Source organism: Sinocyclocheilus rhinocerous, unplaced genomic scaffold, assembly GCF_001515625.1.
Source record: "Sinocyclocheilus rhinocerous isolate Xijiao unplaced genomic scaffold, SAMN03320098_v1.1 scaffold1858, whole genome shotgun sequence".
Classification (NCBI taxonomy): Eukaryota; Metazoa; Chordata; class Actinopteri; order Cypriniformes; family Cyprinidae; genus Sinocyclocheilus; species Sinocyclocheilus rhinocerous.
Window position 1 is genome coordinate 518,536 of NW_015647052.1, and position 13,855 is coordinate 532,390.

Genomic DNA, 13,855 nt, shown 5'->3' on the forward strand with positions numbered 1-13,855 from the left:
ATGTCGTGTCTTTGTTTGTTAAAAAGAGAGGATTCACGAAAGTGAGTGTAATTCAACACTGAATAAAAACTCCGGAGTGAGTGGTTAGCTGAGTCTAACTTAAACATCTCTGATTGGCCAGTGCGTTCAAGAGATCAACAACCATGTCTGTGATTGGCTACATTTCTCACCGCTGCAAAAACATGCTGTAAATAGGAACATTTCACATTCTCGAAGCACAAACTCAAAAACAATATTACATCATTGCAGTATCAACTGAGGGTGCTCTTGCTTTCGTTTCAGGCTGCTTATATTTAAAATTGACTTTTTTTATGTTTGTTATGTACCCATGTTTTAATTTTTTTACGAAAAATTACTTGTGATCTAACATTAATTGGCGGACCTCCTGGAGGTTGCGGACCCTTGGTTGAATACCCTTGCTCTACATCACATCCAAAAGCTGCAATCTTTTCTATGAAACGGGTTGTCTTTCCTTACTCTTTGCTTAACAGTGCTGCGTGAGATGTACAGATGTAATCCTCAGGAAGAGAATTTGATCTAGATGGGGCGGGTTGGCTCATTCTTGTGGTCTCCCCACTGGATGAGCCATGCATTGCAGTTGGGCGGTGTGCCAGATACTGTCCAGCTTAACCCAAAACAACAACTGTACCACAAGCCACTTACACTCCCCTGCTCCCAGTCTCACCATTCTCTCTGAGACGCACCATTACGGTCTTTTTTTAGACTATACACACTGCTGTTCACTTTTTCCAGGACGGCCACTCTGCTTCAGTGCACCAGGCTGCTGCTGAGGGTTCATGTGTGCTAAGATATTTAATGTATGAAGCATTAAGAAGAATTGGTCTTTTCATGATCTATAGCCTTGAAGTGAGTAAATGGAGAAACCAAGCAGGTCAGCAGCATTCTAATGCACTGTGGCCTTCAACTATGTTTAGTGTGTACACAGGGCACAAAAAATTACTGTCATATAAATTTGAAACTATACAAATCAAAAAGGATCACATGACAGTATGTTTTAGCCGATAACCTTTAAGATGGATGATGAATAAATGCCTTCTAATTTACTATGCCATACTGCATACTGGCACTAACAGTTTAGGCTTCTGGCTTGGATATTTTTCATTTTCCATATGACTCTTAGAGTGGATTTGAACATAACTGGGAATTTGAGAATATGACATGAAAATATGAATCAATATGAACCTGATTCAGAAGTTTCATCATTGTGATTGGTTTACTACTTGTTTCTTACCTTATAGGGTACCTCTGAAAGTGCATATTGCATTTAATGTACACATTACACAAAAATAAACAGGTCAATGTGTACATTAGATCATTGGATATTTTTTCTTTTCCCAGAGGTATAGGAACAATGGTACAGTGGTAATGTGTGAGGTATAAATGCCATGACTGACAACAGTGTGTAATTCTCCCACCTCAGCAGAAACAAACACAAAGGGAGGAGACTTACTCACACAAGTGAACGCTTCAAACGGAGCATATAACTGTCAGCCAAACGGTAACATGCACAAATGGATGTACAGAGATGCATTAAAACACAGCTAATGCACGCTCACACTTCAGGTGAATGGATGAGAACTATGAGTACACAACACCAACAGCAATATCACTATGCCCATAGGTTGCTGGCAAAATTTTGCATCAATTTATTTGATTTTTTTCATAATTTTTAAGTGGCTCTTCAAATTTATGCCAGGTCTGCGGGTTTTGGATTCAAGGACAATATAGCTAACTAATCTCTTCAATGGCATTCTTCCATATGCTTTATTGTTAAAAAACATGTATTATTATTATTAGTAATAGTAGTTAATTGCATGATATGACTGGTCATGTGACATCAATATGGTGGCGACCATGGGAGCGACCCACTCCATGCAGAATAAAAGGGGTTTTGTTTTTTGTTTGTTTATTTCTAGGAGACTTATATAATGGGAGTCATCTCATGTAAATGTACATCATTTTAACCATATTTCTCAAGTGTTTAGAGTTAAATAATAAATAAATACTTAAAAATACTTAGTGCCCAAATTAACTAGCCTATGCAGCTCCACAAATGTAAGTTAAATGACTTAAAAGAGCAAAAAGAGTGATTTTTTTTAAATTATATTATTAACAGATACAGTAACATGCTCTTGTTTGGTAGTAATAACCCATCATGTATAAATCAGGATAGATGTCCGTTTGTCAACATTTCTCCATGAATGTCTTGGCACAGCCAGACACAAGACAAAAATGCGATAGGAGTTTAGTCAAGGGAGACAAGGGAATTCAGTGAAGCTATAAACTATATAAACTAAAACTTACCATCCGTGCAGCTGCATTAAAACGTGTTAGCAGACTGTATTTCCAAGACCAGAAGAAATTTTAATCCAAATCAATGAAATCCGCTGCGATTCTCAAGTCGAGTCCTTCAGGAACGCCTGCAGTGATCTGGGGAAAAAGTACCACATGAACACCGAACAGCTGAGCTGTTTTCGTCTGTGTGTTATTGTAAAAAAAATCCTCACCTTTGGTCAACTCTGACAACTCTTTCACAAAAGAGGCAGCAGTAACAGTAAAGGCTCAGTTTTAACACATGCACGCAATTCGCTGTGGGGAATGACGCAGAGAGTGGGCGGAGCAACACCGCTGCTGCTGCTGCTGTTTAATTAGCTGCTGCTGGATCTGATAAACACAGAGCAGTTGTTAAATGCCTTGTGGTAAATTGATCTTCTAGAGCCATATTTGGCCGTTTTAACCTTTAAAATGATTTCAAGTGGAAATATAATTTTGTATTCAAACTGAGGGCCCATAGAGACAGATGTGCCTATTTTTTTTTACATTGAATGTCTGGACTGTGTAATGTTAAGGGGTAATGACTTTTGAACAGTTGATATATTTCACTATATTCTTTTGTGATGTTAATCTGTTATATTCTGGTTTCATCATTAACAGCAAAAATTAGCGATAGAGATTCATTTTTTCCAATTAATTGATCCAGTTCATTAAATTCAAGTACTTAAATAAAAACACTTGTATAAGTAAATATAAGTACATTTCTGTCACTATATTCTACAATTAAAAGTATGAAGCATAACCTCTGGGAATCCCCAGCTGAGTTTTGTCTGGGCATGGCAAATCAGATCATAAAAACCTTTTCAGACCAGACTTGCCCTGCCTTTAGTCTCATTCAGTATCCTCACAAACAGTATCTCATGCCTAGAAGCTTAAATAAACAAAATACCTTGTAAAAAGCAGCAACGCTTTTGTGAGGAACTGTACATAAAATGTATGAAGTGAATTCTCTTTCAGGGCTGGGAGGAAATTTCACGACTGTTTGTATCAAACAGGAACATGAAAAATGCCTCAGAACAAAAACTGCTGTGATATTTTCGTTTGCTCTCAAACACAATTGTATGTGAACATCTCTGTTTATGATTGAAATGCTGATTAGAAATGTTACGATTAACACAGGGGCTGTTGATTTGTTAGCTTTAATTTTACTTGATTACAGTTATGTTTCATATCACCATATAATATTTGTCAATATTTATTTACCATCATTTTTCACTTTTATGTATACCACTGATTGGAGATGGAGAATCAAGACATGAAAATGTTGGTGTTTAAACCTTGTCTTTTTCTACATATGTAATATTCTGAAGGCTGTTCTGCAGATGAAGTATTGTACTCTTCAACTCCAGGAGTCCATAGAAACAACGAGGTACACAGGCATTCTTGGGCCCAGGTGGTTTTGATTTGGGAGGTGCTTATGTGCCTTTAGGTCATTTATTATTTCAAGGGTAGTGAAAAGAACTACTGGGCACCCACAGATTGACCACTGGTCCTGCCAAGTCGAGGAGAGAAATTTTGGCATTTTTGGAATAAATGTAATCATAAAGGAAAATTATTGAAATGGAATAGATATTAAAGCAATAGAAAACTGAACAGAGCGCCTTGTCAGAAGTACTCACCCCTCTCCCCTTGATTTTATTTCTGCATTTTGTTAATTCCAGATTTTAGCATATTGAAATAACAATGAATTCTACACAAAGCAATCACCCCCAATGAATACATGCTGTGTACCTACTCCTCGAGTTGCAACTACAGTATGAGTCTTCTTGGTTATGTCTGCATGAACTTTCCACATTTCAATTCTTCGGCACAAATTCACTCCATCTCTGCCAAATTAGAAAGTGTTGGCTTGCAGCAATGTTCAGGTCATACCAAAAATATTCAATTGGATTAATGTCTCAGCTCAGACTGAACCATTCCAGAATTATAAGTTTATAATCATTCCATCATACTCTTGTGTGTGTGTGTGTGTGTGTGTGTGTGTTTTATCGTATATTCCAAACATGAATATTCAGTCAAATCCAGAGTATGCTGCTGCCACCATCAAGTCTGATTATAGGGATGTATGGTTTTACCAGGGTGTTTGTGTCTCTGGTTTGTGGTAAACATCTTTGGTCTATTGATCAGAATTTTCTTCCTAAACTTTTTTTCTTTCAGGATTTTGTCACTTGCTTTCTAGCAAACTGCACAAAATTTTTGCCAGTCTACTTTTTCTATTTTTCTATTCAACTTTTAGAAAACGTTATAACGTTCATCACCATCGCATTTTTTAACTTTGATATTTTAAAACTTTTTTTTTTAAACAAAATTGAGTTTCACCATTAAGTTGCAGTGGTAAAATTAATTACTTTATTTATTTATGCCATGAATGATCATAAATACTCATGTTCAGTGTCTTTGTAGTGACATACCATTTTAACTCTATAATTTTGTCACTTGATATTTTATAATTTTTTTTGAAAATCAATCACTAATAAGTTTCAGAGGTAAAAATGTATTTATTGATTGATTGATTGATTGCATGATTGATTGTAAAATATTAATCTTCAGTGGCTTAATGACAACATGCCGTTTTAAATCAAATTTCTATAAAAGAGGCTATAAAGTATATTCTGATCTGTTGTTAGTTATGAAACTAACATTTATTGTGCAATCAAGCAGTTGAACACAAGACTGTAATGTCTTCATAAGAGCTTTGCAAAAATAGATAAACAATTTATAAATGTTTCTGGTGCTGGTAGGTTACAGCAGAAAAGAGATTACTGTGCATCTAATCCTCACAACACATATTTCACAACATTGCCTAGATTCTTATCTGTGATTCAAACAGGAGCTATATCACATTTGCGGCTGACTTGATTATAAGCAGTTCTTGCTAATCTATAAATCATATTGACCACATTTTTATGAAGTTACGAGTTAATATTCGGAGAAAGTCACCAAGTAGAATCTTGTCAGCTAACAGGGTGGACTGTGTTTTAAATCAGCAAAGACGCTGGATAAGTCAACATAATCACGCGCTTCCAAGCCTCAGCATTTCCCTGCGAGAATATGCACGTCAAACACTTTCCCTTTAAGGAAAAGACAGAATTTTACATAAATATGAGTCATCATTGACAATGCCAGAACAACATGTTTCAACCATATACTGAAGGATGAAGGTCTTATGCTCGCTTCTGACCCTTGGGTTGAGCATTTTCTTTCATTAAGAGATGAGCTCACCCGAAATATTAATGCATTGAGTAAGTCAACATAATCACGCGCTTCCAAGCCTCAGCATTTCCCGGCGAGAATATGCACGTCAAACACCTTCCCTTTAAGGAAAAGACAGAATTTTACATAAATATGAGTCATCATTGACAATGCCAGAACAACATGTTTCAACCATATACTGAAGGATGAAGGTCTTATGCTCGCTTCTGACCCTTGGGTTGAGCATTTTCTTTCATTAAGAGATGAGCTCACCCGAAATATTAATGCATTGAGGCTATTCTGCAGGCAGACACGATACAACCTTCTACCACAGCTGGCCAAACGTCTGCAGAAACCAGACAGCACACCAGGCCAGGCAGAAGAATAGACCAGAGACTCAACACTATATATATTGTTTGTAAACAAACATCCACTGCTATGGGAGAAGTACCACTCAAAGACCGACTGAAAAATGACCAAAAAAGCAAGAGCGTGTAAATACAAGAACCCTGATGTAAGAGAAACCCTCTTCACTAACTAATGTGAAATAAAACGGTTTACTATCAACAGTGTAAACACAAACTCATTCTCAATGAGCGTTTCGGCTCTGGGGTTTTTCTTCTAGAATTATAGCAATGATTTATACAAATGGATAGTCAGCAATCTAGAAGCCAACATACCTTCAGTTAAATAGCTGAAATGCTCATTAGTGGTTGAATAAGTTTGCTAGTCTGGGATTTCAAAATGACTCAGTGGTATAAACTCCAAATGCTTAACTTTAGGAGTAAACACCTCTGTACTTCGGAAAATGCACACTACGGCGAGGCCAAGTCCGACATGCTGGATGAAGATGAGCTGCATTCACGTCGTCTATACCACTATTCACATGTTTGGGGTTGAATAAGACCTCTTCTTCTTTCTTTTTTTAAAGAAATTAATACTTTTTATTCAACAAGGATGCACCAAAACAGCATATTAGAATGATTTCTGAAGGATCATGTGACGCTGAAGACTTTGCCATAACAGGAGTACATTTTAAAATAGAAGTTATTTTAAATTGTATTTTTTCACAATGTTGTTTTTACTGTATTTTTGATCAAATACATGCAGCCTTAGTGAGAATATGAGACTTCTTTCATACACATTTATAAATTTACCAACTCCAAACTCTAGTACGTCAGAGGAATGGGCGAGGAATATAAGGGCTAGAATACGTTTGTCCATTCGGTGAGGGTCGTTCACCCACTTGTCCAGCACGGCCTCCTGCACCTTCTTAATAAGACGCTGCTTAATATTATTATTGGTAAGTGGGTGTGTAGTCATGTCGAACAGAAGAAAGTTTTGTTTCTCGGTGGTGAGGACGCCCTTCTCTACAAGGTTCTTCGCCAGGCGCTCTCGGACGTTACGCAGCTGATAGTGAAGCTTCAGTGGGTTCCATGTCTCGCCTGCAAAAGACAAGCACTTTCAGTGCCAAACATACTTATGTTCACTTTGTTTGACAAGGACAGAGATTTAACTAATCTGTCATAGTCAATATGACCTCTGAAAAACTCCATTTGTGACCGGTAGATCTTTATCACTGTCCCAGTAGCTCCTGAAAACAACAGAAAAATAAGTACAAAAAATACATTGTATTTGTCTTTGTACAGTATTTTTTGTACTTAGTTTTCTATTATTTTCGGGAGCTACTAAAAATACATCATGCCTGAGTCTACAAACAGGACGTTAACAGAGGCCAGACACGCTGAAGAAGGATGCAAAGAGGAGAAAATACTGCAATTTTTCACTCTTTGTTATATTGCAGCCATTTGCTAAAATCATTTAAGTTAATTTTTTTTCCTCATTAATGTACACACAGCACCCCATATTGACAGAAAAACACAGAATTGTTGACAGTTTTGCAGATTTATTAAAAAAGAAAAACTGAAATATCACATGGTCCAAAGTATTCAGACCCTTTGCTGTGAACGCTGTATCGCTGCTGTTCCATAAGAGTCACTTGCTGTTAGAGAGCGAATGTGCGTCTCATTCAGCCCGTCTGCTGTTTCTGTTTCATGTAGATATGTTTTTATTAGGGTTGCAAAAAGGTGGAAAATTTCCAGTAAATTTCGGAAATATTCCAGAAATTTTGGAAACTTTCCAGGATTTTTTTTGTTTGGGAATATTCCGGGGATTTTTGGAAAGTTTCCAGACATTTACCGGAAATTGTCCACCCCTTTGCAACCCTAGTTTTTATGTAGCATTATTTCACGAAGATAATGTCAGACTGTTCTGTTTTTGCTTTAAATCATGAAATTGTACAATCTAATTCAAATCAAAAACAACTGCTCATGCAACATGTAGCATATTTTGGATTGTGATTAAAATGCAGTGGTTGCCTCTAAATTCAAATGACTACAGACATTTTTGTTTAAGGCCAGTTAGCTTGTTATAGAGCAAATGAACAATAAATAATTTTGCTTAAAAAATAATAATAATAATTGGCAATTTTGGTATCACAATAACAGCTGTTAAAAAGTCATGCATAGGATGCACAACTCCCATAAGGGTTGTATATTTGTGACAATGTACTGTATCTTATACAGTTGTTGTCAACATTTAAATGAGGAATTTATTAAATCAGAAATGTAAATAAGGAAGATTTCATCACTGTTCAGATATCAGCAGCACAACGTGAGGTCAGAAGAAAGACATGAGTGCATTCCTTGAATGGGCCACACTGTTCTTGAAAATAGCTTTTTCTATTCTGTGTGATGGCTAGACAGCTGTGATGAACCTATAATAAACGTACATTTATTATAAATGGATAAAACTAAATACATAAAATAATTATAATAATAAATTATGGGTTGCACCATTACTAAATGTCTAGTTGATATCATTAGAATTTCACAGATTTAAATTATGGCAAATAACTGATAATTGGCCAATATAATAATTCTAAATTACTATGCCTAATTAAAAATTAATGAAGTCAAATAAAAAATTTAATATATTAAAAATAAAATAAATAAAAAAATAAAATGACAAGAAAAAAATAATTTTTTGGAAGTGAATTTAAAGGCAGAGTAAGTGATTTTTCAAAAACACTTTAGAAAACTGATTCGGGCCGAATCGCAAAACAAACTTGTAGCTAATCAGCAATAAGGGGCGTGTCTACTCGTGATGTCAACATTATAATGTACGGTATGGACATTAAATTTGAGATTTGCTAAAGATTGCATTTATAATTAAATTATTAGTGGTTTTAATGACTTTAATGGCTTTGAGAATTAGATGACGGCAAAGGTAATCAAAATATAAATAAATAAACGAATGAATGATTATGCACAAATAAATATCCAATATCAAATAATACTCATAAATTTAAAAAGAAATCCCATTTATTGATATCTGCTCCTACAGGATTATTACATCATTAATAGTTTTTATAGGCTTTCTTCGAGATTTTAGCAGCTTGCAGTCTTTCACAAGTTGCTGACATTCATTTTGAATGCAGAAGTCAAGCTAGAGTCCCTTGAGCGAGTACCACCAGCTCTGTTGGTCAGCTCCTGTGCTAAAGCAGAGAAGCACAGACATCTCAGGATCAAAGCAGGCTGTGGTAGTGCATTTGCTAGTCATCATCCTGCAGTAATTTATGGCTCTGATCTAATTCTGAGCACATTTTTATATACTCTCTAAATGAGGACAGCAGCTCCTTCTCACAGACGCTTTGATCTCACCCTTTGACCCTTTGGCTCTCCATACTGAGACATTTCCAACTGAGCTCATAGCCACAGTAGGTACCAGAAATCTGTCTCAAATCTGCTTTTTTAAGACCAAAGCGAGTCTGGATCCAGCATTTTTATGCGCACCAGGCACAGTACATTTAGAAGGTAGCAGGGCTCCAGACAAAAAAAAAAAAATCACTTAAAAGAAACCATTGGCTCCTATAAGAAACAAAGATAGGCACCAAATAATTTTTTAAGTGCCACAGAATAAACATTTTTTCTTTCTTTCTTTCTTTTTTTAAACACCTTCCCCTGGTTTCACATACAAGGCTTAAGCCTAGTCCAAGACTAAAATGTAAGTCTGAGCTGTTTCAACTGAAAGAAGCTTGCACTGATTGATCTTAAAATGTGTCAGTGCCCTTGTTTTGTCTCAAGATGCACACCAGTAATGTTTTTTAATGTTTATAAAAAAAAAATACTTAAATGTCCTAATTGAACTATGGCCTAATCCTGACTTAGTCAAAGCCCTGAAGCCAGTCATACTGTTATGTATTTATGTCTCCCCTCATTTTACAGCATTAGCATTTTAATCCATCCTGTAGATGTCCTGGGAACTAAGGTTCACTTAAAGTGGGAACTAAACGTCTTTTTCAATTTGAGAATTATATATACAGTCACAAAGAATTGTTTAATACACAGAATCTGTGCCAATATCACGGACCATAATTACGTCAGCATCATTTGGCCCTTGAGTGTAGTTTGGGCTCCTCCTCATATGTTTGGGCTCCTCTTGCACACATCCAGTCTGTTTTTCTTCATTAGTAACATGCAATTATATCTCTAGCTCCTTTCATTTTTTCTTATCATGTAGACAACAGGTTAAGTAAAAATATTAGTACGCAATATAGCGCAAATATTTAGCAAAATGCTCCTTCTTTACAGTTGTTTTTTCTAGATGACTAATGAGCTTATTAACGCCGAATGGTTATTCTGAGGTAAATGTATTGTTACGTGGCATTGTTTACAAGCTTTAAACATTTTCTGCAGTCTGAAACACTGAATGAGTGATTACATGAGACATTTCAGTAAGTTGTACTGTAGGCTATCTTATAATATACCTTTTGGTGTCCATTCCTGTTCATTTCATACTATAGTAGTAAAGAGAAAGATATGATGGGTTCACGTGTCAATTGAACTGAGGCTCATGCCGCTCATGCTACATTAAAGAGTGCCAAAACTGACGCTAATTATTGTTTGAATTTTGTCATGAATTTGGCAGAATTTTAAAGCTTATACTTTGGTTATTAAAAGGTAACAGAGCACAAAGCCTATTGTGTCTATTGGACGACAAGTGCGCTACTAATAATATGAAGTTCACGCATTAACAGAACACAGCATTTAGACTAAAGATCTTGATGACAAGAAGCCGTATCGATTATAAACGAGAATTCTTAATATCCACACAGCTGACAGCTTTACCTGTTGTAGTTTGTTCAAGTTGTGCATGAAATAGACACTGCTTTTCTGCACTTTAACTTCGCATGTCTCCGTCATTTTCGATCTCTGCCACAACTGGAGCTGCTTTTAGCAGGTGTGCCGTCAACGCTGGTGTTCGGCAGAGATGAGGACTGTTTCCACTAAAACTTTGATGCGCATCGTCTCCGTTTATTACGTCAACATAACAAAAGATGTGATCTCAAAACAATCAGGAACAAAAGCATTATATGCAAATTTTTAAGTCATAACAAATTTATATAGTCGCCAGTGGCGTCTCAGCAAAAATATCACTCGCAAATTAATATTTTTGGTTTTAGTTGCAGTCTGGAGCCCTGGTAGCAATGGTTAAAATGATTAAAATCAATACAATTTCATGTAATCTAACATTACCATTTAAAAGTTTGGGGTCAGTAAGATTTTTTTCTTGGAAAGAAATGAATGCTTTTATTCAGCAAGGATGCAGGGAATTGATCAAAAGTGACAGTAAAGACTTTTATAATGTTACAAAAGATTATACATGCAAATAAATGCTGTTCTTTTCAACATTCGGTTGATCAAAGAATCCTGAAAAAATGTATCATGATTTCCACAAAACTATTAAACAGCACAACTGTTTTCAACATTGATAATAATACTTTTTTTTTTTTTAAACAGCAAATCAGCATATTAGAATAATTTCTGAAGGATCATGTAACACTGAAGACTGAAGTAATGGCTGCTGAAAATTCAGCTTTGCCATCACAGAAATAAATTACATTTTAAAATATATTATTAAAATATAAATCAGTTATTTTCAATGGTAACAATTTCACATTCTTACTGTTTTTACTGTATTTTTAATCAAATAAAAGCAGCCTTGATGAGAACAGGAGACTTCTTTCATAAACATTTAAAAAATCTGACCAATCACAAACTTTTGAACAGTAGTGTATAGGGGTGTGACGAGACACTTATCCCATGAGAACGAGACGAGACGAGATTTTTAGACTTTTTTAAAGAAATCCTCAATGATGAAATATATAGGAAAAATAGTATTTTATTCAAGTGAAAAACACAAAATGCAAAAAAGTAGGTGCATTTTGAAATCAACTTGTACTTTATGAAATTAAACATCTATTTTAATAAATTTTATGCAGTAATAAACAACATGTAAACACTGCAAAATGTTTTGCCACAAACTCAACTGACAGGCCAGTAATTGCACAAAAATAATAAATAGTATAAATAAAAAATAAATAATAAACAACATAAATATCCCTTTAAAGTGGAAGTGAAGCAGTCAGTCAAGTTCACATTATTTTTTTTATTTAATACACATTATATTATTTAGTAAACTGATTTCCACTTTAATAAAAAAATATATAATAAACACGATTAATGTATCGTCTAATTATTTGAATGCATAAAACAACTTCGTCCTCATTTAATGAGACGGCAGACGCCGAAATCACCGCGAGCGTCAGGCGTGCTTCAGTATGTGTGTAGTAAATGAAACCGCGCATCCCGCTTATCATGCGGCCACTTGCCTGATGTAACATTAAATATCTTACATACCACCATTGGTGAACGAGCCAGTGTAATGCAAATATATATCTGAAAGGTCTGCGTGAGGATATCGACACATCGGATCTCGTGAGATCTTGTGCCACGAGATCTCGTCACACCCCTAGTAGTGTATAATATAACCAATGAATATTAGTCTTGTCAATAACAACTATAATAAATAATCATAATAATACATGAGTTTAATAAGTAATGTTTATTTTTTTCTCTAAAGCCAAAGTAAGGCATTGAGGTAATCCGAATAAAAAATTTCAAGACTGAGGAACTCAAATGATATGTGCAAAACTCACCACTGAGTAACTCTATCCAGCCCTGTACGGTTTCGGGCGGCTGAGTGTCTTTTATGTGTTTCAGAGCCTCATCCAAAAGCACATCTCCCGTTGGAGCATCAGACTTACATATAACCTAAAAAAAAGACAAGAAAAACGTCGCTGAACACATTAAAACGCGCTAATGCACAAAGCACCACTTACATCAAGGCAGTGAAATCAAGAGGATAAAATCATGTGAAGGAGATGAACTGCTTCAACTGAAGACCAAAGAGTTTTACCTCATATATTAAATGTAATGCATTTTCCAAAACGTTCTCACTTACAACAGCCAACACCAACCACAAAAAGTGGCCTCCTGACACACAATTAATATCAAAGAGCTCCCTCTTGTGGGAGAACGAGCCATACACAATTGTAAATGTACTGACACCAGAGTGCTGAATTTTACAAGCCCAAAGAATATATCTTCTGAATTTGTTCTGTCCAGTTATGTGTTTGTAGAAACCTCTACCATCAGTACAGCCAGATTGTGGTCTTACATTACATTTGTTCATACAATGAAAGTAAATGGGATCCACTGCTGTTTGAACTCCAGCATTATTCAGTCTTTTTTATGTTCCAGAGAAGAACAGAGGTTTGGAATGACGTGAGGGTGAGTAAATGATGACAAGTTCATTTTTGGGTGAACTATCCCTTTAAATGCTTGTAGAACTGAGGGAGGGATACAAAACAGGAAGCCTCTCTCTATCAGATGATCATTACCAGAGACTGAACAGTTTGTCTTACCTTCCGAGCAAGCAGGCTTTTCCTCCTCATGCCACAGGCCTCCAGCTGCAGTCTCCCTCGTAAGGCCAGCTCAATGAGCATGCAGCCCCGCAGGCCTGATGAAATGCAGTCATTCCAGAAGGAGGTGTAGCCCTTGCACAAAAACAAAATGAAGAAAGTCAGTATACATGCCCCAACGGAGTTCAGAGCTTCAGTGTAACTAAAACTTCCATCCAAATGTTTTGTGAACAACGAAAAATGTTCAAACACCATTTACAGATGACGCAAAATGATAAACACTGCTAATATGGACTCCAGTTGTTTTGTGTAAAGACCAAAAGATCACACAAGGATGTAATTTCAGTAAGCACAAATAAGAAACAAACCCCACCGCCAAAAAAAAGTGATCTGTAATGTTTGAATGTGAATGTAAGTTGCCATAAATGAGAAAAAAAAAAAAAAAAAAAAATCCCTTTTTAAAAAAAAAAAACATAAAAAAAA

At 35.7% G+C, this 13,855-nt stretch overlaps 2 protein-coding genes across 2 annotated transcripts in view; both read right to left on the reverse strand.

Annotated features, from left to right (window-relative positions):
• Positions 1 to 2,606, reverse strand: part of LOC107708617 (PDZ domain-containing protein 2-like) — a 74,391-nt gene extending 71,785 nt beyond the window's left edge. The window contains exons 1-2 of the mRNA XM_016512896.1: positions 2,529 to 2,606; positions 2,326 to 2,451 (exon numbers count right to left, since the gene is read on the reverse strand). The gene's annotated coding sequence lies outside the window, so the exon portion shown is untranslated. The remainder of the gene's footprint in view (positions 1 to 2,325; positions 2,452 to 2,528) is intronic.
• Positions 1,574 to 13,855, reverse strand: part of LOC107708618 (Golgi phosphoprotein 3-like) — an 18,484-nt gene continuing 6,202 nt past the window's right edge. The window contains exons 2-5 of the mRNA XM_016512897.1: positions 13,376 to 13,507; positions 12,608 to 12,722; positions 6,705 to 6,992; positions 1,574 to 1,599 (exon numbers count right to left, since the gene is read on the reverse strand). Coding sequence (XP_016368383.1) covers positions 1,574 to 1,599; positions 6,705 to 6,992; positions 12,608 to 12,722; positions 13,376 to 13,507 — 561 coding nt within the window. The remainder of the gene's footprint in view (positions 1,600 to 6,704; positions 6,993 to 12,607; positions 12,723 to 13,375; positions 13,508 to 13,855) is intronic.